The sequence below is a fragment of the Lepus europaeus genome, chromosome X (genome assembly GCF_033115175.1).
Source record: "Lepus europaeus isolate LE1 chromosome X, mLepTim1.pri, whole genome shotgun sequence".
In the NCBI taxonomy this organism is placed as follows: domain Eukaryota; kingdom Metazoa; phylum Chordata; class Mammalia; order Lagomorpha; family Leporidae; genus Lepus; species Lepus europaeus.
The window spans coordinates 68804825-68831647 of NC_084850.1; the positions used below are offsets into that span (position 1 = coordinate 68804825).

The 26823-nt window shown below is 36.7% G+C and overlaps 1 protein-coding gene across 1 annotated transcript in view; it reads left to right on the plus strand.

Moving 5' to 3' along the window:
* The first annotated feature begins 9468 nt into the window (after window positions 1-9468).
* The window catches only part of LOC133752666 (uncharacterized), a 381981-nt gene continuing 364626 nt past the window's right edge, over window positions 9469-26823 (plus strand). The window contains exons 1-3 of the mRNA XM_062183055.1: window positions 9469-9502; window positions 15861-16024; window positions 24825-24863. Of these exons, the coding sequence (XP_062039039.1) occupies window positions 9469-9502; window positions 15861-16024; window positions 24825-24863 (237 nt within the window). The remainder of the gene's footprint in view (window positions 9503-15860; window positions 16025-24824; window positions 24864-26823) is intronic.

The following is a 26823-nucleotide window of genomic DNA, read 5'->3' on the forward strand; positions in this document are numbered from 1 at the left end:
TTGTACCCACACAGAAACACAAAGTATAAAAATACTGTTTCAGTACTAGTTATAGCATCACTTCACAAGAGAACACATTAAGGACAGATCCCACATGGGGTGTAGGTACACAGTGACTCCTGTTGCTGACTTAACAATTTAACACTCCTGTTCATGGCGTCAGTAATCTCCCTAGGCTCTAGTCATGAGTTGTCAGGGCTATGGAAGCCTTTAGAGTTCGGTGACTTTGATCTTATTCCGATAGGGTCATAGTCAAAGTGGAAGTGCTCTCCTCCCTTCGGAGAAAGGTACTTCCTTCTTTGATGGCCCCGTTCTTTCCACTGGGATCTCACTCACCGAGATCTTTCATTTAGGTCTTTTTTTTTCCCATGATATCTTGGCTTTCCATGCCTACAATACTCTCATGGGCTCTTCCGCCAGATCCGAATGCCTTAAGGGCTGATTCTGAGGCCAGAGTGTTGTTTAGGACATCTGCCATTCTATGAGTCTGCTGTGTATCCCGCTTCCCATGTTGGATTCTTCTCTCCCTTTTTGATTCTATCAGTTAGTATTAGCAGACACTTGTCTTGTTTGTGTGATCCCTTTGACTCTTAGACCTATCAGAGCCATCAATTGTGAGCTGAAACTGATCACTTGGACTAGTGAGATGGCATTTTTCGAAAGAGGAAATCCAAATGGCCAACAGACACATGAAAAAATGTGCAAGATCACTAGCCATCAGAGAAATGCAAATCAAAACCACAATGAGGTTCCATCTCACCCCGGTGAGAATGGCTCACATCCAGAAATCTACCAACAGCAGATGCTGGAGAGGATGTGGGGAAAAAGGGACACTAACCCACTGTTGGTGGGAATGCAAACTGGTTAAGCCACTATGGAAGTCTGTCTGGAGATTCCTCAGAAACCTGAACATAACCCTACCATACAACCCAGCCATCCCACTCCTTGGAATTTACCCAAAGGAAATTAATGTGGCTAATAAAAAAGCCATCTGCACATTAATGTTTATTGCAGCTGAATTCACAATAGCTAAGACCTGGAACCAACCCAAATGCCCATCAACAGTAAACTGGATAAAAAATTATGGGACATGTACTCCATAGAATACTATACAGCAGTAAGAAACAACGAAACCCAGTCATTTGCAACAAGATGGAGAAATCTGGAAAACATCATGCTGAGTGAATTAAGCCAGTCCCAAAGAGACAAATATCATTTGTTTTCCCTGATCGGTGACAACTGAGCATCAAAGGGGAAACCTGTTAAGTGAAATGGACACTATAAGAAACAATGACCTGATCAGCTCTTGTCCTGACTCTAGATTTACAATGTAATACTTTATCCTTTTTAGTATTTGTTGTTGTTGTTGTTGTTCTAGTACTAGTGGTTGAACTCCGTAATTAACACACAATTATTCTTAGGTGTTTAAATTTTAACTGAAAAGTGATCCCTGTTAAATTTAAGAGTGGAAAAAGAGAGGGAGGAGATGTACAATTTGGGACATGCTCAATCGGACTTGCCGCAAATGGTGGAGTTAGAAATGTGCCAGGGGATTCCAACACAATCCCATCAAGGTGGCATGTACCAATGCCATCTCACTAGTCCAAGTGATCAATTTCAGCTCACAATTTATGGCTCTGGTAGGTCTAAGAGTCAAAGGGATCACACAAACAAGACAAGTGTCTGCTAATCAAAAAGGGAGAGAAGGATCCAACATGAGAAGCAGGATACACAGCAGACTCATAGAATGGCAGATGTCCTAAACAACACTCTGGCCTCAGAATCAGCCCTTAAGGCATTCGGATCTGGCGGAAGAGCCCATGAGAGTATTGTAGGCATGGAAAGCCAAGATACCATGGAAAAAAGAAAGACCTGAATGAGATAATTTGATTCTCTTTCTGTGCTTGATTTACTTCATTTAACATAATTAATCTCAATTTAAGAATACCCAAGAAGACACAATGTTAAGTGTTTTCACCATAAAGAAACTTGGAGATATGGAACATTTTTACAGTATTTGGTTCCAATTAGTCATGTGCCAAATAGAGAAGACTTGAAGTTCGTTTAGTTTAGAAAGAACTCTTGCATTACCTTATACAAGATTTAAAATACTTTTTAAAAAAAAATTCAGTAAACTGAAAGTAAATCTAAATATTTTAAAATATTTATTTATTTATTTTAAAGGCTTGAAAGGCAAAGTGACAGAGAGAAAAAGGAGAGAGAAAGGAGAGAGAGAGAGAGAGAGAGAGAGAGAGAGAGAGAGAGAGAGAGATATCTTCCATCTGCTGGTTCACTTCCCAGTGGTCACATTGGCTGGGGCCTGGGCCATGCTGAAGCTCGGAACTTGGAACTCCATCCTGGTCTCCCAGGGCACCCACTGCACCACAATGTTGGCCTCTAAAAGTGAATCTTTTGATGAATTTGCAGTTACTCAACGTGTGATAATTGACTTTCCAAATCCACATTCCTATTCTGGTCTGTGGCATAAGTTTAACCATAGTGTATTCATTAAACAGATATTTATTAAATAATTATGTACATGCTGTGTTCTGTCAGGAATAATGTGAAGTGTATAAATTACAAACTAGTCATAGTGTATATGAGCTGGGTAGATAAAGCATGCACAGATGAAAATAAAATTAACAGTTAACAGGTAAAAGATACATATGATGAGTTTTAATTGCAGCATCAGCTGCTCAGTTTTGGAGAAAGGCTTCTTTTTTCAGAGTCCTGTTAGTTGAGGGGCATTTCTGTATGAATTACAATATGCTTCATCTAGGCAGAAAATTAGAAATAATGTGCATCTTCTGTGCACACATAGTCCCCTTGGGAGCACTGCTTGGACAATTGACTGCAGTTTTATGTGGAGAAAAAGGGACCACTTCCTCCAGAGAGAGTGCAGTCTCACATCAGGCTCTATCTCTTAGCAGGCAGAGTACTATTTTATTTTGGTGTTTTTCATTTTTTAAAATTAATTTATTTATTTGAAAGTCAGAGTTACACAGAGAGAGAAAGAGAGGGAGAGAGAGAGGTCTTCCATCCACCAGATCACTCCCTAGTTGGCCACAACGGCTGGAGCTGTGCCAATCCAAAGCCAGGAGCCAGGAGCTTCTTCTGCGTCTCCCACACGGGTGCAGGGGCCAAGGACTTGGGCCATCTTCTACTGCCTTCACAGGCCACAGCAGAGAGCTGGATCAGAAGTGGGGCAGCCAGGTCTCGAACTGGTGGCCATATGGGATGCCAGCACTGCAAGCAGCAGCTTTACCCACTGCGCCACAGTGCCGCTCCTTCAGTGTTATTTGTTCCTCATTTAAGTCACTTTGGTGCAGTATACAAATTCACATCTCATGTTGTAACTTTGTACTTCTTGTAGGATTTTGGAATGGCAAAATTGCATAGAATTATCTATCAAGATTGGTTAGATACTATTTATGAATATTCAAGAATGTAGTCAATGTTTCTCAGGAGCAACGTTATTGATAATCTAGGGGGACTGTGTGATCAGAGATGTGGGGCAAAATTGTTTCTGATGGATGATCCCAAACAATGCAGAATGTTCAGTATATTGACTCCTTAGCATCAGATGCAAGAAAGGCTCTATAGTTTTTGTAATAATCAAGGAAAATATCCATACGTATTTTTACATTACACAAGGAAAAGTGGAGACTGCCTCTGGTTGAGATGCAGTTAATCAATGACTCAGTTTTAGTTTGCATTTGACTTCCATTTCTGTGAGTGCTTACTGTGCTCCGGAATCAGTAATAGGAGCCAAGGGGATTGCAGAGATGAATTTATGCATACACTCCAATCTCCACTACCTTTTAAACTAGTAGAGAAACAAGATATGTCAGGAAATAAGTACAACATAAAGCAGACATGAGCAAAAAGAGAGTCACGGAAGCAACTCTGAAATTAATAGTTGAAGAAAAGGTAGTAGTTTAATGGGGAGATTATGAAGAAGATTTTGGGAGTGAGGAAAGCATTAACAAAGGCACAGACATGAGAAAATTGAGGATGTTTACAGAAATATGAATAGTTTAGTTTATTTGGAAAGAGGATTTCTATGTGGGAGTCATTGTATTTGGAGCCAGATTATGAAAGACATTAAGATCCAATTGAAGTTTTAGGTTTTATTTTGCAAAGGATGGAAAGCTATTGAATGGTTTTGAGCAAGGGATTAAGATGAATCAGGACAGTGAGGCAATTCATGAGAAAATATTAATATTATAGGCTAGCTGTAAAATAATGACAATAAATTTAGCTGGTACAACCATTAATAGGGAATGTAAAAAACTGTTTTGCTACATAGACAACTGAAAAGTCTACCAATGGCCAACAAGATTGGATTGCAAAACTAAGGAACATAATTTTACTTTAAATAAAATATAGCAAATAGTTATTAATTATTACTGTCCATTGATTGGTTAGTGGCTGCTGGTTGTTTAAAGCAGTATGTCAGAAGGATTCCGAATGAATTCTAGCTTAAAAAGAAATAATTCTGTGATCATTTAATTATACCTACATAAGAATGAGGTTGAGAAAGACAAATGTCATAAATTTGCTATTCCTACTACAAAGCAAAAGTTGTTTTAGATCATATAAACGTCTAGAAGGATTTCAGAGCTTGAAAAAACAAAGATATGAATTTGTAAGCACAAGTGACTATGTTGCTGGCTTATTTGCCTTCCTGATAACAGTAAAGCTTGGGTCAAGTTAGTTTACTCTGTTTGAAGATTCAATTCTAGGGGCCATCGCTATGGCATAACAAGTTAAAGCTGCAGCCTGCAGCTCTGGCATCCCGTGTAGGTGCCAGTTCAGGTCCTGGTTGTTCCAGTTCTGATCCAGCTCTCTGCTAATATGGCTGGGAAAGCAGTGAAGGATGGCCTCTGTACGCATGTGGGAGATAAATCTAATATTTGAAAGAGTTTCAGAGATAGAGGGAGAGGGAGAGAGAAGGAGAAAGAGGGACGGGGGGAGAGAGAGAGAGAGAGAGAGAGAGAGAGAGAGAGAGAGAGAGAGAGAGAGAATCTTTTCCATGCACTCGTTCACTCCCCAAATAACCTCAATGGCTGAAGCTGGGCTAATCCGAAGCCTGGAGCCAGGAGATTTCTCTGGGTCTCCCATGCCAGTGCTGGGGCCCAAGGACTTGGGCCATCTTCCACTGCTTCTCAGGCCAAAGCAGAAAGCTGGATCAGAAGTGGACCACCCCGGACTCGAATTGGCCCCCATGTGCCAGCCCCAATAAATCTTCTTTCTTAAAGATTTGATTCTGTCATTGATTGAGACTCATTTATTTATATTCCATTTATTTTCTGGTTTGCTGTGTGATTTTATAATGTAAATAGATTCTGAAGTGCTGTTTAATAATGTAAAATCTGTACAGTCCTCATGAAAAGATAAAAAAATTTTGAAGTTCAGTCAATCATTTGTAACACTTGAAGTTAATATCATTTTAAAGGTGCATAAAGTTGTATATGGGTGGATGATGGGATGGATATTTTTCATTTTTTTTTAAAGTTGGGCATGGTGGGACATAAAATATCTTTACTCTGACACTGTTATATTGCATATTATTTTTAAGGCATATCTTAACTATTCAATCAACACAGCTTACTTATATATTAGTTTAAACACTAAATCATCATAATGGAAGAAAATATCAAGAAAATTAAGGGTTATTTTTTCCTATAATAAACATAGCCATAAATATCATACATAATATAGGAAATACTTCAAGTAAAATAGTATACAAATAAAAGTTTTATGAAAATTAACTCTAAAACTATGTAGTATGTGAAAACTTCACGTTAGACAAATTAAAGTTATTTTTTAATTTTTTTTTTATTTTTGACAGGCAGAGTGGACAGTGAGAGAGAGACAGACAGAAAGGTCTTCCTTTTGCCCTTGGTTCACCCTCCAATGGCCGCCGTGGCCGGTGCGCTGCGGCCAGCGCACCGCGCTGATCCGAAGCCAGGAGCCAGGTGCTTCTCCTGGTCTCCCATGCGGGTGCAGAACCCAAGGACTTGGGCCATCCTCCACTGCCTTCCCGGGCCATAGCAGAGAGCTGGCCTGGAAGAGGGGCAATCAGGACAGAATCCGGCGCCCCGACCGGGACTAGAACCCGGTGTGCTGGCGCCGCAAGGTGGAGGATTAGCCCATTGAGCCACGGCACCGGCCAAATTCAAGTTATTTGTAAAGTGTATATGACTCAAGCTTCTCTTAAGCTTACAGAACTCAGTTGCAGATAACTACATGGTAATAAAATAACAGAACACAACAAGGAATTTTTTTAACTTTTATTTAATGAATATAAATTTCCAGTATACAGCTTATGGATTACAATGGCTTCCCCTTCCCATAATTTCCCTCCCACCCACAACCCTCCCCTCTCCCGCTCCCTCTCCCTTTCCATTCACATCAAGATTCATTTTCAATTCTATTTATATACAGAAGATCAATTTAGTATAAATACTTCAACAGTTTGCACCCACATAGAAACACAAAGTGAAACATACTGTTTGAGTACTAGTTATAGCATTAAATCAAAATGTACAGTACATTAAAGACAGAGATCCCACATCAGGAGCAAGCGCACAGTGGCTCCTGTTGTTGACCCAACAAATTGACACTCTAGTTTATGGCGCCAGTAACCACCCTAGGCTGTCGTCATGAGTTGCCAAGGCTATGGAAGCCTTCCAAGTTCCCCGACTCTGATCATATTTAGACAAGGTCATAAAAGACAGGTTGAGGATAGTAACCAATGATCCTAAGAGTGGCCTTAACCAGGTCTGAACAATTATACAGCATTAAGTGGGGAAGAGGACCATCAGTACACACAGGTTGGGAGTAGAGCCATTGGTGGTAGAGTAGAGGTTATGATTACAAAGGAATGAGGCCCAAGTGCACTAGACAGGGCCTAGAACAAAGGACAGAGTCATTATTAGAGGAGCTAAGAAAGGTGCTGTCTAAGCTACAATTAAGTTTTCTGATTAAGAGGCAAATAGAACCTGATAGAAGGGGCTTGATAATAATCTGGTGGGCTTTAGGCCTTGTAAATTCAGAGGCCCAGACCTATCTATCTCTTCACATGGGGTATATCCTAAGGGAGGTGTGAACCTCCTAGGGGAAGGCACTCTGTTGACTTTCATTACTTGGCTGGCCTGGGAGGAGAGCTGGCCAGGTAAAGGCAGGGGGCATCTCTAACAAGAAATTTACAGTTCTGCCTGCAATGTTGCTGACCCTACTTGGCTGTCCCCTCAACTGCAGTGGTCACTTTGGAAGTTGGGCTGAGTGAAGGGCTTTTCAGCTTAGAGCCAATAAGATCTGTGGCTCTGACCTGGGCATCCTTCGATTCCAGGGCAGGTCCATTTCCAGTGATCCAACTCTTGGCAGAGCTGCCAGGGCTCTTCACAAGCTGACTTCTGCTGAAGCCCAGGCTTACCACATTGAAAGCCACTGCAGTGGACTGGCCTGTTGTGTCTCCTACAACAAGGAATTTTGAGGATGAATTTTAAGTCCATGGATTTTATCAATCTTATTTCTCAAACCTCTAGCATCGTTGACTAATCTCTTGATCAATCTTTACTGAAAGAAGAACTAGTCTTTAAGTTGGAAACTAATAAAGAATATTTAATTCCATTCTTTCTATTTATTAAGGAGTCATTTGAGCTATTTTTGAAGTAATATAGGTCAAATATTTCTTCTTGCCACCCATGCTGTGTATATCAATAATACTGATAATATTAGTTCACATTATTTGCATATTTATTATGTGTTATAATGCTGATAGCCACTTTGCTTCCATTATATTTAATACTAACAAGTATGGGGATGATGCTTTTATTTCTTTAATTTTAAAACATCAGAAAGTTGGAGTTTAAAAAGTCGAAGTGACTTTCCTAAAATGCTGCAACTAGTGAATGTCAGGGCCTGGTTTGAACTCTGACAGTGTGATTTTAGAGTTCTTCCTCTTAACCATGTGTATATTTTTTGCGTGTATTACATTATGAACTGAGCTATAGTTTGTGCCTTTTCATAAATTCCAGTGTCATGTCGAATTTTTTTAAAATGTGCATCTTATTTGATATGCTTTAAAAATAAAACCCAGGTGTATTCAATTGAACATTTTAATGATGAAGTAAAAGATAGATCTGCTTGCCGTCCTACTATAACAATATTTCCAAATGTGTACAGGAAGCATGATTTTCTTTGACATGAATTAAATCGAAAGACTTGGTTTTTAGATGATATAACTTTTTAAAATTTATTTGTTTTTGGTGTTTTGCAAGTCAGGGGTCGGGGCGGGGGTGGGGAGAGAGAGAGAGAGAGAGAGAGAGAGAGAGAGAGAGAGCGCTTCCATTTTCTAGCCCACTTCCCAAGTGCCCAGGACAACCAGAGCTAGTTCAGGCTGGAGGCAGGAGTCAAAAACTCCATTTGGGGTCTCTCACATGGGTAATTGAATCATCATTCAAGTAATTGAATCATCATCTGCTACCCAAAGGGTGTGCATTAGCAGGAAGCTCCTTTGGAAGCAGAGGCGAGATTCAATCCCAGGCACTCCAGTATGGTATATGGAATTCCCAATCAGAGACTTAATTTGCTGACACAATTTTGTTTTTTCCTATGGGGTATCTTTATAAAATTGTTTGCTCTTTTTTATTTTGTTTTTGCAATGCTTTAAAAGTTGACACTGGTTGTAGAGCTTTTAATTTATGTACAGTTATTTAGAATAACTACAAGGAACTTTTAACTCAGTACAATTAAAATAAATTCATTTCAAATATCATAATTAAGGGCCACAAATAAACCTCACTTTGAACATCTCTAAACAAATGGAATTGGTTTTCTTCTGATATTCATCCATTTTGTATAATAGCCATTTTAGATAGTGCATCCTCATATATAATTTTTACCATTATCAATCTAAGAATATATTTTATTACTGCTGACTCTTCTTTAGAACTTTGACACTTATATTTTCAGAATATATACATATATTCTGAATATATATATATATATATATATATATACATTTCTTTGTGCATTTAAATGCTATTGGCCCATATGGAAAATTTTGTTTTATTTAGTGAAGATAATTCAATTGGCAAACTTCCATTTAAGCTTATTTTTTTACTGGGCTAGCTTATTATTCTGTCTGGGTTTGTTTTTCCTTTTATAGATAGAAAACAATTGAGGTTTATTTTTCTTTATGAAAATATTATCTTATTATAGTGCCCTGTGTTTATATGAAATTATAACAAAAATTACATTATATAATGCCTTGAAACATGTTAAACCTTGAAACAGTTTGTGTATGGACAAGTGTGGGCTGCAATATTGGATGGCAGTGCGTAATACCACAGCTGACAGCCATTAATGATAAAAGCAAAGTACAAAGGCATTAAGGACCAGCTTTGCTGAATAAATGAGTGAATGAAATTAAGGAATAGTGAGTTGTACAAATTGAGTATGCTCTTTCCAAAAGTTCAGATGTGGATAGTTGGTTGTATTTATGTTACTTGGAGATTGCGGTCAGTGTCTCTTACATATTCAAGCACACCTTTCCAGAATTTCTTTCATGCACATTATGGAAGCCATTCCCAGCCTTGGGCCTTCTCAGTTACTATAAGTAGAAGAGCATTGTGGTTAAGAATATGAGATCTGGAGGCCGACACTGTAGCTCACTTGGCTAATCCTTCGCCTGCAGCGCTGGCATCCCATATGGGCCCCAGGTTCTAGTCCTGGTTGCTCCTCTTCCAGTCCAGCTCTCTGCTGTGGCCCGGGAAGGCAGTGAAGGATGGCCCAAGTGCTTGGGCCCCTGCACCCACATGGGAGACCAGGAGAAAGCATCTGGCTCCTGGCTTCGGATCAGCATATTTCCAGCCGTGGTGGCCATTTGGGGGGTGAACCAACGGAAGGAAGACCTTTCTCTCTGTCTCTCTCACTGTCTAACTCTGTCAAAAAAAATAAAAAAGAATATGAGATCTGTAGTTAGATTGCTTGGATTTAAATCCTAGCTCAAGTAGTTACTAGCTAGTGTAGTCCTTAAATAAGTAATTTACTACTCTGTGAGTCAGTTCCTACATCACACAACTGTGAAAACAAATGAGATGATATTTGAAAAGTACTTAGAATAGTGACAAATGGTGGTGGGAGGGATGGTGCTGCAGCATATAGCTTCAGCCTCTGCGTGTGGCTGTTAGAGTCCCAGCTACTCCCCTTCGAATCCAGCTCCCTACTATGGTCTGGGAAAGCAGTAAAAGATGGCCCAAGTGCTTTGGCCCCTTCACCCACGTGGGAGACAAGGAAGAAGCCCCAAGCTCCTGGTTCCTGGCTTTGGATTAGCCCAGCTCCAGCCATTGCAGCCATTTGGGGAGTGAACTAGTAGATGGACGACCCTCTCTGTCTCTCCCTCTTTCTGTCAGTAACTCTGCCTCTCAAATAAATAAGTAAACCTTTCAAAAAAATGACAAATGTTAGTATTATGGCAGGGAGTTTTGCTGCTTCTTAATATAGAAAAACCCCAATTGTTTTGATTTATAAAGAAAGCACACAACCTAATCATGCTGGATTATTTTAAATACTCACAAATGCAAAATAGTCATGATTATATAAATTACTCATACATTTGCAAAAATAAAGCTAAAATTTACACAAATACATGCATGCACATATTCATAGATACACAAACAATTTTAAAATAATACTGTGCTCCAAAATTCTAAATCAGTATTATTAATAGCAAATACTTGGACCAAAGTAACAAGGCCTGAAATGCAAACTCTGAATAGTTAGGGTCATGTAAGCTATATAAATCAGCTTGAAAGTCACAAATATTCACATTAATAGCTTGATATCTGGTCATAGTGTTCATCCTTGAGAGTAATTTGAGCATTACGATTATGTCTATGAGATAGTATAGCTAAATGCAGATAGTTTTAAAACCTAGAATCTTGTATGCCAGGTATTAAGAATGAGCTTTCTTTCTTTAATCAGTTCTCTCACTTTGAAGTTGTACACTTGTTTAATGTGGAATTTTAATCAATTTCTAGTTTTGCTAAATTCCTAGATGGATATTAGCAATGGATTTTATTCACCACTGTGTTTAGTTTCTTCAGCTATTATACTTCCTTAAGGCAATGGCCATGTCTTTCATTAGCAAAGTTTTCATGCATACAACCAGAAATTATTAAGAAGACTGAATTGAAAATTGCAACATTAATGGTTTAAAATGTTAATATATGAACGAAGACAAAAGCAATATGTATTGACTTTAATAAAAATCCAGTAATCAAAATGTACAGGCTATGTATTGGTTGCTGAAGACATGGAGCCTGTTTCAAGTCTATGTGCTTTATCTGGTCTATATCATTTCTAAGGAATTTTTAATGAAATGAATTGTAAAAGCAACAGAAAAGCAATCCAACATGGTGAGATAATTTGTGTTCACTATATCTACGTTCAGATACTCATTAATCTATAGAGAACAAGTAGTTTCATTAAATTTATAGGTATCACAATTTTTTTATTTAATCCTAAAATCTTAACTGTATATTACATTCTAATATAAACATCTTCTGCAATTGGTAAAACAAAATGCAGAATCCGAGGAGTTTGAAATATTCAAACTCAATAAATTATTGACGATATCTCCTTTCCATTTTTATAATTTGCTCTTTATACATATATGAAGAGTAATAGAAAGTAAAGTCTCTGACTGATAAATCATTAACTTTTAAGTGTAGTTACTGAGTGAAGTTTCAGTATATGTGAACATCAGCCACAAGGATCTATATTTCATTATCTTGGATATAACTATATGTATATACAATTTTCCCTAACCAATGGTTAGAATCAAAACTGACAATTTTCTGTTCTCTTTTTTGTCATATTTAATGTCTATGAAGAAGTCGGTAGAGCATGGGACTCTTAATCCCAGGGTCGTGGGTTCGAGCCCCACGTTGGGCGCCAGATGTTGCAGTTGATATCTCAACAATGTTGCAGTGGATTCGTTTCTGAGAGGAGGAACGTGGTGGGGGCAAGAGGCGCGGAGTCGCCACACAGACCCCGGGAGTTGGGTGAAAGTGGGCTTAAGGCAAGCAGCCCGCAGACTCGTTTATTTCAGTTGGTACAACATCTTATATAGCCAAGACCAGCCAATCTGGTCAAGGGGCGGTGTATGCCCCAACCAATCACAGCCTGTTGCCAGGCAGTTTCCTTTTGCCATGTGGGTTTCAAATCCATCCAGTCACAGCCTGTTGCCAGGCAGTTTCCAGAGCCATCCAATCACAGCCTGTTGCCAGGCAGGCTCCATTTGCCATGTGGGATTCAAAGCCATCCAATCACAGCCTGTTGCCAGGCAGGCTCCGTTGCCAGGTGGGATTCAAAGCCATTCCTGAGGAACTGACGCTCGCTTGCCAGCGGCCACCTTGGCATGGCCTTCTCATTCCACCATACCAAAGAAATCAACAAATTGTTATAAAGACTACTTTAAGATATTCAGCAGTCAAGTTTCTTTTAACATAATTTTACAACTTCATCATTATTCCTATTTTAGCCATCCCTGTAACATGTAGTCTTCCAAGTCAAATGCCTAAATCTCTTCCCCTAATGAAAAGAGTTAATAAAATTGAAAAATAGGCACAGAGAACTATTATGTTTAAGCAGGTTCCTTTCAACTATCTGAATATTATTGCTGGTCATTTTTTAGCATGCAGCAGAGAAATTTTCTGTACCATGGATCTTTAGTGGGAAAAAGGGGAAATTTATATAAATACACTTGTACAAGATGTATTGCTCTAGTTAGCTTCACTCTATATTGAAATGCAGTGAAAATCTTTATTAGTTTAGGACTAACAGAGAAGGCGGCCAGTCTGAATATGCAGCAATTGAGAATTATGAAAAATTTTAAGAAAAAATAGTTTTATGCCTCTTCTAAGGTTTTATTTATTTATTTATTTATTTATTGGTTATTGATAAGGCAGAACAACAGATAGAGAGAGAGTGGGAGAGAGGTCTTCCATTAGATGATTCACTTCCCAAATGCCTGCAATAGCCAATGATGATCCAGGCAGAAGGCAGAAGCCTAGGTCTCCAACCAGGTCTCCCACATGGGTTGTAATAACTCAGGTACTGGAGCCATCATCTGCTGCCTCTAAGAATGCATTAGCAGGAAGCGGGAACTGAGGCAGAAATGGGATGCCATGCCAGGCATTTTGATATGGAATGCAGAGTCTCATGTGGGCCTTAACCCAGTGCTCTACTACAAGCAACCAGTTTTAAAAGCTTAAAGTAAACAAACAGAAAAATACTTTAAAGTTCACAATTTAATGCAAGAAAAAAAAAACTTACTAAAGAAACTGACAGAGGTCAAAAAGTGATCTTTTAAAAAACAATTAAAAATACGATGCCAGCGCTGTGGCGTAGTAGGCTAAGCCTCCACCTGTGGCACTGACATCCCATATGGGCACCAGTTCGTGTCCTGCTGCTCCTCCTCCAGCTCTCTGCTTGTGGCCTGGGAAAGCAGTGGACGATGGCCAAGTGCTTGGGTCCCTGCACTTGTGTGGAAGACCCAGAGGAAGCCCCTGGCTCCTGGCTTTAGATCCAATAGGCGCTGGCTGTTGCGGCCATTTGGGGAGTGAGCCAGCAGATAAAGTCCATTATCTCTGTCTCTCCCTCTGTCTGTTACTCTGCCTTTGGAATAAATAAATACAAAATATTTTTTAAAAAATATAAGAATAGAAACGCAATTTTTATTAGCAGTATCAGTTCAATGAAATATATTTGTAATCGACAAATTTTTGAAAAGGAGTTTAAATCTTCACCTATGAAATCTTACTTATATTATTCAATTGCTGAAAAAGTATTTTAAAGATACTGTAAAAATATACATTAGCTTGGCTTATTTTTTAAAGGCAAATGAATTTTTTAGACTTTTACATATGAAAGATATGTGGTATTTGTTTTCTGTGTCTGGTTTGTTTCATTTGACATAATAGTCTCCAGTTTTATCAATTTTTGTTGCATATGTCAGGATTTAATTCGGTTTTTCTGCTGAATAGTATACTGTTGTATATATACCACATTTTCTTTAACTAGTCTTTCCTTGATCAACACTTAGGTTGATTCCATAACTTGGCTATTGCGAATAGTGCTGCAATGAACACAGTAGTGCAGGTGTCTCTTTCATATGCTGATTTCATTTCCTTCAGATATATACCCACATGTGGGATACTTGAATCATACGGTAGATCTATTAATTTTTTGAGGAACCACCATACTTTTCTCTGTAATGACTGTACTAATTCACATCCCCACCACCACTCTTTTCTCCACATCCTTGTCAATGTTGAAATATTGCACTATACCCCATAAAAATGTAAACATATTATATGTTAATCAAAAATTCTTTTAAAATTCTTAAAGGAGAATTAAGGAGCCAGCATTGTGTAGTGTGCTATGCTGGCACCTGTAACACTGGCATCCCATATGGGCACCAGTTCTTTTCCTGGCTGCTCCACTTCTGATCCAGCTCCCTGCTAATGACCTGGGAAAAGTAGCGGAACATGGTCCCAGTCTTTGGGCCCCTGTCACCCACGTGGGAGACATGGATGAAGCTCCTGGTTCCTGGCTTTGGCCTGGACCAGCCCTTGAGGCCATCTGGGCAGTGAACCAGAGGATGAAAGGTCTCTCTGTCTCTCTCTATCTCCCCCTCCCTTCCTCCCTTTTTTTGTAACTCTTTCAAAATAAATACATGAATCTTTTTTTCAAAAATTCAAATAAATACAATCTGCATTAATCATTTTATGTTATTGGTTCCCAGAATGTTAGCCATATATTTTATCTTCATAAAGTTCATGAAAAATTTGTACCATGAAAAAATTTTACATGGCTTCTTAAAGTGTTTTTGAAGCAAAATAAACTTATCTTTTAACTATATTTTCCATGAGCTTTTTGATGTATCGTCATACTCCTTTTCACAGAGCAGTTCTACAAAAAACTTCAAATGCATTTAAGGCTGATTTTGGACTATTTCTACTGTACTCCTATTAATGTATATAACTAAGGATTTATAGTCTTCTGATATATTTAGTCTTCTGATCCTTTTTACTTACTCAAAGCTTAGCAATTGTTCAGTCCCATTGTTATTAATAGTTTTATACATCATGTAATAAAACACATTGTGTTATTCATGGATCATCTAATTACTTCTCTCTAAATAAATCTAAGATATGGCATCAGCATTTAACTAATATATATACCTGAGAAATTTGACTTTTTCACAATTGTGAAGCAGTTTGCTTAAGAGATAGTACCTTCCCCAAATAATTTGAAAATATCAACTACATAGATCTTTTTTAAGATTTGAAGTCATTAAAATTTATTTTTAATTGACATAAAATTGTATTTATTTATCATGCACAGCGTGATGTTTTGAGTTATATATACATTTTAGAACTATGTGAAGTAATGTGTATGTTAATTTACAATAGATTCCTAGTTGATAAAATTCCAAATGTTAAAGTAATAACAAATCTGAAGACATGTTTTTGCAGTTCAATTAAGTCTATCTTAGATATTGTTATAACAGCTTATAAATCTGCTTTCATTTATAATCTCTGCATCTGCATGTTTAACAGTTTCTTTTATTATTTACATTTTATATCTAAGTACTTCTGTAAGGATGTTCAAAATTTGCTCCTTCTTAGCCTTCCTAACTACAGACGCTGAATTCAAGGTGTAGTGTTGGAATAAAGTGTTCAAATGGCAATTCTATGCCGGTAGAATTGTGTAGTTATTTTTACAAGAAACTATAGTCGTTTTTTTCCTTGACACCTCTATGTCTTTTATTTCTTACACAGAACTGGGTTATAGTTTTCTGGTATACGGAGAAAAGTTTGAAAGAGCAAAAATCAACGGGGAGAGACTTCTTAACATTACACAAGAAAAACTTAATGAACTTGGCATAATCCGGCCTGACCACAAGGATATAATATTAAAAGCAGTTGCTTCTATTTGTAAAGAGGTGAGTAGAGAGGTGTGTTCTTATAGTCCCTGTCTTTCTAACTAGTAAAAATTACTTAAAGCCAAAAAGTGTGCCTTGCTTGCAACATAGTTTAAAGTAAACTGCAGTTTTTCACCTTTCCAATTCACAGGTAATTACAACTGATATGGTCTCCATTTACTATGCTTATGAGTTTAGGTGGACCCTTCCATAACAATATTTGAATCTTGGTTCTGTGTGCAATGGTTGCTGTTTCTTGTTCTGCCTTGGGGATGATTTATCCCATAATTTTTGGAAAACTTATGGATATTCTACCTGAATCATTTTTTCCAAGAAATAAATCTGAATCATTTTTTCCAAGAAATAAAAGCCAGAGGTGGAGACTCTAGGGAATTCGCTTAGAAAGTCATATATAATCAAGGGGGAGAAAAGATTGCTTTATCTGCTGAGACTAAAAAGAAACAAAAAATAACAAGAGAAATATCAAGATTAGACATGACATTCTAGACAAGTATTTTTTGCACCTAGAAATAGAGATGCCATTTTAAATAATAATCAAGTCAACCTAGAACTCAATAGTAAATGTTGTATAAAGAGACACTTAGGGGTCCACACTGTAGCATAGAAAGTTAAATCTCCGCTTGCAGTACTGGCATCCCTTATGAGCACCTGTCCCAGTCCTGCCTGCTCCACTTCTGATCCAGATTCCTACTAATGCTCCTGAGAAAGCAACGGAAGATGGCCCAATACTTCGTCCTCTGCACCCATGTGGGAGACCTAGAAGAAGCTCCTGTCTCCTGGCTTGGGTTTGGTCCAGCCCAGGGCCATTGTGGCCATTTGGGGAGTGAAACAGTGGATAGAAGTTATTTCTCTCTCTCTGCCTGTCAAATAAATAAATAAATCTTTAAAAACAGGAGAGAGAGACATCTAGAACTATAAAACGAATCATGTTTCAGGGCTGTGAATATGCTAAAATCCACCAGCCATTCAACAAATATTTAGATGAGGACCTTCAATTACCTGAGTAATTCCTATAATACCATATGTCTAACTGTGTTTAGTAAGCTTCACTCCCCACATATTCATTTGACAGGCTTAAGAATAATTTATTTGTAATAGATTTTGCAGTATTCCAATATGCCTTATCTCTTTTGAATAAATTTTGTTCTCATGTTTTTTTCTTTCTTTTTTTTTACTGTTAGGTATTTTTATTTATTTTAAAAATTTTATTAATAGAGAACAGATTTTAAGCATTCCATATATACAATTCCAAGAAGACAACAACATCTCCCTCACTCCTCTTTTCCCCCCAACCTCTCTCCCTCCTACCTCTCTCTTCATCAGTTTTAGCAAAGATATAATTTTAATCTACTCTATATTCACAGGTTTAATTAACCACTAATCTTAATATCCAACAAGTAAAAAGTAGGAAGACCACAGTTCCACTGGAGTATAGACAAGGATTAAAAATGACAATCATGGCCGGCGCCGTGGCTTAACAGGCTAATCCTCCGCCTTGCGGCGCCGGCACACCAGGTTCTAGTCCCGGTTGGGGCGCCAGATTCTATCCCGGTTGCCCCTCTTCCAGGCCAGCTCTCTGCTATGGCCTGGGAAGGCAGTGGAGGATGGCCCAGGTCCTTGGGCCCTGCACCCGCATGGGAGACCAGGAGAAGAACCTGGCTCCTGGCTTCGGATCAGCGCGATGCGCCGGCTGCAGCGGCCATTGGAGGGTGAACCAACAGCAAAAAGGAAGACCTTTCTCTCTGTCTCTCTCTCTCACTATCCACTCTGCCTGTCAAAAAAAAAATGACAATCATATCCTCAAATGACCTTTTCATTACTACACATGTTTTGGTATTCTCTATTAACTACCACATACCAGAGAAAATGTATATTTGTGTTTTTGAGACTAGCTTATTTCAGTAAGCGTAATGGTTTCCAGTTGCCCTCACTTTGTTGCAAAGGACAGTATTTCATTCTTTTTTATGGCTGAATAATATTCCATAGTATATACATACTAAATTTTTTTAGCCCCTCAACCAAGTACATCTGGGTTGATTCCCTATCTTAGCTCTTGTGAATTGAGCTTCAACAAACATGAGGATACAAATAACTCATCAATGTACTATTTCATTTTGTTTAGGTAAATTCCAGTGAGTGTGATGGCTGGGTCATATGGTAGATCTATTTTCAGATCTCTGAGGAATCTCCATACTGTCTTGCATAATGGTTGTACTAGTTTACATTTCTAGCAACAACCTTCCACTTTTTCTATAAGGATACTATACTCTTTACAAATAAAGTTTATATGTATCTTTTCATTTCCCTTTATATTCTTGTTAGACTTTAGAAGACTGTGAGAATATGTATATTTGATAACACTGAGTATCCTCTTCAGTTAGGTATTCAACTGAGACTATGGCAAGCACCATGAGAATCCTTGCACATTCCTTGAACAAAATGTGCTGGTCATGGAGGCTTCAGTCATAACAATAGTCACCTAGATTATTTAAGCACTGGTTTCTTTCTATATAGAAAAATTGCTGTTGGTTATATCAAGAGTTCAAGTAGTTGTTCCCCCAGAGTAGGATACCATTGTAAAATATATGATGGTGGAAAAACTCTAACAATATCAATTTCTCTCAACTAACTAGCCATTCTCTAAAATATTTGCTATTAAAATTCAGTAGTTCCGTAGTAATCTCATACATTAATTTTATTACTATGCTACCTTGTTATTCATTCTGCAACAATGTGTTTGAGTTTCAAGGGATTTGTTTTTGATGAAAAGAAAAAATGAGTTATAATGCATAAATTGGTTCTTCTGTCAAATTTATTCAGGCATACAGGAGCTTGAAAATTTTAATAACTTAGATCCTTTAAATGTTTCATTACTATCCTTGTATCTTATTTGGGATGTGTCTGACTAAAGATACTTCAAACTATTAGCCAATTCTATAACTTATTGTGTTGAATTTAAAATGCTATCATTGGTAAGATGTACCACTATTTAATTTACCACTAAGAAAGAAAATAATCCTACCCAGCCTACCAATAACATTTTCTCAATGCTGTTTTACCACAAGGATAAGAAATCACACTACTCTAATTTTAGAGACTTTAAAATACCCTCTCAAGTAAATAAAGTATGGTTTTATGAAAGTTTATCCAATCCTAAGGTGTAGTCTATAATGTTTTTGAAGAATCAAACTGAAAAGGCATACATATCCCTAGAGGTCATATTGAGATGAGTTTTTATATAGCAAGTTGATCAATGACCTATGGTAAGACTATTATGAATCAAATCCTAAAAATTAACCAAATATCATAAAACATCTTTGCTGGACATTTGGGGTTCCAAGAATGGAATAGTAATAGTTCCATTAGAAGAAAATTTCCAAAGATAATGTTAGCTAGAAATAATCAGATACAAAAATGGTCAGGGGACTGGCTGTGAAAAACAAATGAGAGTAGATATAAATATAGATATAAATTTAAGTGCTTCCATGAAGGGGAGAAACTTGAAAAATGAGAGGAGACCTACCAACAATTAGGGAACATAACCATATTACAGGGCAAATATTTGAAGGCAGAAATCCTTTAGAGTTTATTTATAAAATATTTATTAATTTTCATCTGCTTGAAAAGCATAGAGAAGAGAGAGAGAGAGAGAGAGAGAGAGAGAATCTTCCATCTGCTGATTCACTCCTCTAATACCCATGACATCCAGGGCTGAGCTAGGCCAAAGTCAGGAACAAGGAATTCTGTCTAGGTCTCTCACAAGGGTGACAGGGGCCCAAGCACTTGAGCCATCTTCTTCTGTCTCCAGTATGCATTAGCAGGAGCTAGATCAGAAGCAGAGCAGTGAGACTCAAATTGGTACTCTGTTGTAGAATGCCAGTATCACAAGCAGTGACTTACTCCACTGTTATATCACTATAACACAGTGACTTACTCCACTGTGCCACAATGCCTGCCCCCAGAATTTCTTTACTTCCGAATAGAAAGTTAATATACAGAACACATACATGTAGATATTAAATATATCATAAAAGAAAATGAAAAAACAAGCATAAACAGTAAGGAATTATTTTAGCGGACTCTGTATTTTATAGGATTTAAATATAACTTGTCAGAGGATGGAAGACTCAGCCTTTGAGATTAAATTTTAATATGTATCACCATACAAAGTGATAATGAAAATCTTGTAATAATAGCTAAGCTTTCTCATGAGGGGAGTTTTGATGGCAAAGATCAGAAAAGTTAATTTGGAGATTTTGAGGTAATATTAATAATAATACTTTGTACTGTGTAGCAATGAATTTTTTTTTGACAGGCAGAGTTAGACAGTGAGAGAGGGAGAGACAGAGAGAAAGGTCTTCCCTCCGTTGGTTCACCCCCTAAATGGCCGCTACAGCCAACGTGCTGCGCCGATCCGAAGCCAGGAGCCAGGCACTTGCTCCTGGTCTCCCATGTGGGTGCAAGGCCCAAGCACTTGGACCATCATCCACTGCCTTCCCGGGCCACCTCAAAGAGCTGGACTGGAAGAGGAGCAACTGGGACAGAATCCGGCACCCCAACAAGGACTAGAACTGCGGTGCCGGCACCGCAGTTGGAGGATTAGCCAAGTGAGCCGTGGCGCTGGCCATGCAATGAATCTTAATAAACTACTATCTCTTGTTTTAGTCTGATATTCACAGCAACTTGGAGAGATAAGAAAGGAAGATCAGGGACAAAAGTTATGCCCATTTTATAAATGAGGAAACTGAAAGTCATAAAGTTTAATTGCCTTGCTCTTTGTTTGCTATGGATCTAAATCTAGAATCTGGTCTTCTTATGTCCTAATAAAATCAGAAAGCAAAGAGTGAAAAGATGTGAAAGAGAGGATGAATGAGAAGGTTCTAGATGGTATCAGAAGGACCAGGAGATCAGTAGAAGTTGAGAGACATGTCTTAAAAAAAAAAAAGACTTTGTCACCAGGGTCAAATATAACAGAGGGAAAAGTTTATATCACACAGTAGGATCAATGAATTTTGAGACAAAATATTTCCTACTTTAAAAGTGAAGTATGAAATTTATGAAACTTGTACAACTTAAATAAAATAAAATAAAATAAAATAAAAAGTGAAGTATGTATGACAGGTTAAGTTATGTTAATCAACCATAACAAATTTATCTATAAAACTTCTGCTATGGCCCTTCTTGAATCTATGATTTACTTTATGGATTATCATTATTATGTTTGTGTGTTTAAAATGAGCTAAAGAAAGGGTAAGAATTGTTGAACATTCTCACCATGTTCATCTTTGTTAAAAAAGTAACATCATATATTAATAAAAATCTTAGTAGGGAGGTTGGTGTTCTGGCACAGTGAGTTTTGCCAAGCTTATGATTCTGACTTCTTATATTTGGGGCATTGGTTCGAGGCTTGGCTGCCTGCTTCTAATCCAACTTCATGCTAATGCACCTGGCAAAGCAGCCAATGAAGGCCCAAGTGCTTATGCCCCTGACACCCATTTAGGTGAACCAGATGAAGTTCATGGCTCCCACATGTGCCTGACCCTGTCCTGGGTTTTGTGGTCATCTGGGAAGTGAATCAGCAGATGGAAGATTTCTCTCTCTCTCTCTCTCTCTCAACCCACCCTCCCCAGATGATCTGCCTTTCAAACACAAAAATAAATAAGGAAGCAAGCAATCCAATCTTAAAAAGAGAAAAACCCTAGTTGGGCAATTATTTCTTTTGCAGCAAGTTTCTTCTTTCTTGAGAGATAAAGAAGCATTTACTGACAGATATGGGTGTACAATCACTCGTTAAAAATTGCATAGCTCCAAGCAGCCAAGAAATACTCAGTGGATTTGTTACCAAAGCATGAACTTGAAAATAGATTTTTGTGAATTTACTGTTTTTACTATTAGTTTTTCTGTTCTTTTTGAGCTAATCACCAGAAATAGTACTAAGAATGATATCAAAGGAAACAGCAGATTATTGATACGCATTTAACCATGTGAAAACAGTACATTAATTTGGATATGTATCAAAATGGGTATTCATTGAGATTTTGTACTAGTCAATATGTTTCATATAACTGAAGCTTAAGTTCTGTGAAAATAATTACTGACAAGTATAAGGTAGTATCATTGTAAGTAGAAATTCAGTTCTATCACAGCAAGGACTTATCTCCCACAGAGGAGTCGGGAAATTTCCTTTTCTGGAATGAAATAATAAGCATTAATTGAACTTCAACTCTTCAATATTTCCTGTTGGTATCAAAGATCACCACAATTACTGTTAGTGCCATTTGGGGATTATGGGGAGCCTTTTCAAGGATATACAATTGATCATCTAGTAAAAATAGCAATTGGAAATAATCAGTAGGATTTTTTCAAATATAGAAATTTAAAAAGCATAAGATAAATTTTATTTCAAAGAGTCCATGTTATAATGCAAACTAATCAGATTTAACTTTTATTATGAGGAATATTAAATTATTTCTATGTTCTTTTCTGAATGTGTCTTTGAACCTAGTTCGTGCTTAAATGTGAGGCAGAATCCTTCACTATAACAATAAATTTAAGTCATGACCTCTTTTATAGAACATGTCATAAAGTATGAGCTAATAGCTTATTTTATGGATTATTTTCTTGCCTCTGAGAAATTCAGAAAAAGATGAAATAAAATTATATTTTTATGTCACAATTCCATAGTTTTTTGTAATATCTTCTAAATCTTTAGGCTTGCAATAGAATATGGACATTGTAAAAATTCATTTTCTCATATTGTTGCTCTTGAAATATTGAGTAAATTGATGTAAAAAAAGTCTACCTTGACTTTCATAGTAGAATTATTTCATAAAGCACGCTTAAAAATTCCAATGAAGTGAGACAGTCAAGGAATATTTTCAGTTACACAGTCTATTGTTTCCTTCCTCAACCCAATGAAATGTAGAGATTACCATACAGCTTCTTTTAAAAATATATCCAGTTGCTTCTTAGTCCCACATTGCCATAACAAATGGTTTTAAGTTGTAACTATCCTAGAAAAATGGAATGTCATTTAAATGACAGCAAAGCAGATGTTTTACTGTACAACATTTGAAAGAAATGATCAGTAACTGACTCTGGTTTCAAGATTCTACTCACTGAAGTTAATTTACCTGCACTGAACTCTTTGGAGATTATCTAACAAAAAATTTTAAAAATCTTAATTTCCCACCTCAGGCACATAAATCATTCTGGCACATGCAGATTTTTCATTAAAATTTCTTTCATTACTTCTTTCTCGGTAAAATGGAGTTAGATTTTAATAGCTCTAAACAGATTTACTACAAAATAAGCCCTCAGTTTATTTGTTATTTACTTAGTTCCCCAGAGCAATGTATTAATGAATGGTACAGGGAACCATAATTATAATGAATGAAACAGATCTTTAAGTGTAGGTAAGAAAGTACCTAGATATTAAAATAAATGTGTTGGAGCATGATAATGGGAAAGATAGGCTTTATAATTTGATATGGCTTATGAATGCAAATTGGACATAGTTTTACTATGTCTTCTGTTATATCATGGTTATGAATAGCTAATTGCATATTCTAAAATATTACCTGTTTCACTTTGTCTATGTTCTTTTCTTCATTCTATGTCATTATGTTAAAATTGATCTAACCTCATTTCTGGTATAGTTATGCCTTCTTACACACAGAAACACATTTTCATATTGTTAACTTTTATAATTTTTGTTATTCCTTCTCATCTGAATATGTTTGCAGATTAAGTTCATCTTCCAGTATTTCTGTTCTTCAACATTTTAGTAGAAAAATCCTTAAAAATTTATAAAGCCCTGAAATCCAGCTAACCTTATCCTTTCAGTCTGTCTTCTACAATCTCATTTTCTAGTTTTATTAATAGAATTTGAAGTTAAATATAAGGTTATAAGATGTGTAATACCAAAAACAATGCCTGACCAACTGTTTGACTAGATATCTGGTTCCATAGTGGAAGATTGTATAGTAAGCGCAAAGTTAGAGAAATTATGTTACTATCTCACTAGGTGATTTATTACTCTCATAACCTACAGAGCAGGAAGTTCATCAAGTTCATTCATAATTATTTAAATTTCCCAAATTTTAGCTGGTTGATTTTTATATTGACTCTGAGGTAAGTTACAGTTGTGATGGGGGACTTGAACTATTTGGACAGCTGCTGGAAATGTCATTCTATTAATAGCAAGACATGTGTCTGCCTATGCCTACCATTCCCTTCATTACTACTTACTAACTATAAGATGACATGGTATCTCTCTGCCAAGGCTTCTATCACTTCTAAATAGTTATTTATTGTCAAAATTTGGACCAGAGAAACTGTTCTTAAAATGGTTTCCTTTTCTGAGAAATGAAATTGCCAAAGGTTCAAGTCTCCAGACTCAGGTGAATTTTATCTCTGGATATGGGGGTGGGAACTGAAAAACATAGTATTTCAGAAGCAGCATCCGTAGTCTTGAATAAGAGACATGCCAGAAATTTGGAGGTAGGACCTTTTGTATCATAAAGATCTGTTTTACATACATAGTTTTTCAGAGTGTAAATAGTGTATAAGAGACAGACATACTGATTGTATATAAATATAGTCACATGGATTATAGATGATTGAATAACTGCACTAAAATGTTGATTAATACATGAAACTTAATTGAAGTAAAACACACTGTATAAAACTTACACACATAGATCATCTTTGGTTTTTAGCTCTTCTTTTTTAAAATCCATTTATTTTCTTCCTTGGCTGTATTTTCTTCATAAGTCATATTGTTTTTTTTTCTCTTTAGAACAAAGTTGCAGAACAAGTTATGCAAGGAAAAGATCAGGTAAGAAAAAAAGGAAGTAACAAAAAATCTATTGTGGAGAATTAAAAATATAATACTAAGTACCTAAGTATGATGAGATGAGTGTGCTCAAATTTAGTATATTTTTATGGTTCAACAAATAGTTAATATGTTCATTGGAGATTACTATTAACAGCTGCCTGTTATGTGGAGAAAAGTGAGTCAAATAGAATCTTTTCAGTATACCAAATATCCAGATGGAGACATCTGGATGACTAATTGGTTCACTTTGCATGGGGACTATTTAATGCTCCTTCTGTAAACTTTCTAGCATCTGATCTCTTTTGGCCACAAGCCTTTGAATGTCATGGTGGTTGGATACATCGTCACCTCCCTTCTCTTCCATACTGCTTAAACTGTGTGTGTGCATGTATGTGTATGTGTGTGTCTGTGTATTTGATAAGGTGTATAAAGTTATTCAATTTATTCCTGGACAAGAATAAGTTATTTTATGTTTTTGCTCCAGTATCAAATTGTTTCTAAGTAATAGAAATTATTTATATTTTTCCAGCTTTTGTTTACCAGAGAATTCTTACCATTAATTTACCATTGTAGTAAAAATGCATTTTGCAAGTGGAGACACTGAGGATTTATTAAAACATGGATATATTTCATCAAAGGAATATTGATTTATCCATTTTTAGTGACAGTACAGAAGAGAATCTAAATATTTTTAAGCAAGGCAAATATGAAAAGCAGACCTATTTGTAAATTGCCTTGTAGGCAATACACTTGGTATAGACTGTATGTGTGAGTTCACAATGTAAGAAGTTTTAAAAACTATTTCAATATCATACTTGGGAGGATGAAATGAGATATATAAATGCTTAATTAGAAAACCTGAAGATCCATTATTAACAGTGAATAAGATAAATATTGTCAACTTGGCCTAGATTATGAACAATTTCTCTGTTTAGTCATTTATAATGATTAGCACTCTCCTAAGGTCTGAGATTCTTGGAGAGTTACATATTTTCTGGTTTTAATCACCTTCAACCTATTGTTACAGTATCCATTTTAGTATCTATATTAGTTCTCAATAGGAAAATACAAATATATAGCAACTGTAAGTGTTATCAAATTCAAAATTCTCAAGTGAAATTTTACTGACGTGCTGTTTTGAGCTAATTTTATTTCAAGCTGTCATGTTTATTTATCCACAGACAAGTCTGGTTGTTGTAAAATATTTCTTTGTTTTTTAATTCAAGTATGCTATAGGAAATACCTTCAATTAGTTTGCATATGACGAATTCAAATAAATCACATTTTAAAATTGTTAGGTTGAGTGGTTCAGAATGCTGGCTTTGAAGTTAAGCTGCCTGGGTTTACATTCGAGGTAACACTAGCTGCATGATCTGGTTCACAAAGGTAGATCAGAGTTATGCTGCTTTAACTGAAATATGAAGATAATAACAATGATAAAAATTGTTGTAAATATTGCTTGAGAAAATTAACATTATTTTTATTGTACACAGAGCTGAGAAAATGTTACCTACAACTTTTATTTCTCCCCCTCTTCCCTTTGTTCTTCTTCGTTTTCCTTCTTCTTCCTTCTTTCTTCCTCCTCCTCCTCCTCCTCCTTATTATTGTTGTTGTTGTTATTATTATTATTCAAGAGTTGTTTCCACTGTCTCCTGGCTCTTAGCTCTAATCTACACTAATTCTGTCAGAATGATTTTTCTTTGGAATTATCTTTATCAGAACACTCCCTTGGGCTAACTCCCTTGTGACTTGACAGAACCAAATCAGACTGTTAAATCTACCATTAAAGGCCCTTCATGAATTTAATACCTATCTGTAATGCTAGCTAGCTCTACAATTCATTTTTCAGCATTCTTGTCTTTCCTACTTTGTTTCAGGCAATCAAATCCTCTTGCTGTTGCTCGTCAAAAACAACAGGTGGTAGGAATGGAAAGGAAAGAAGACAAACTATTTTGAAAAT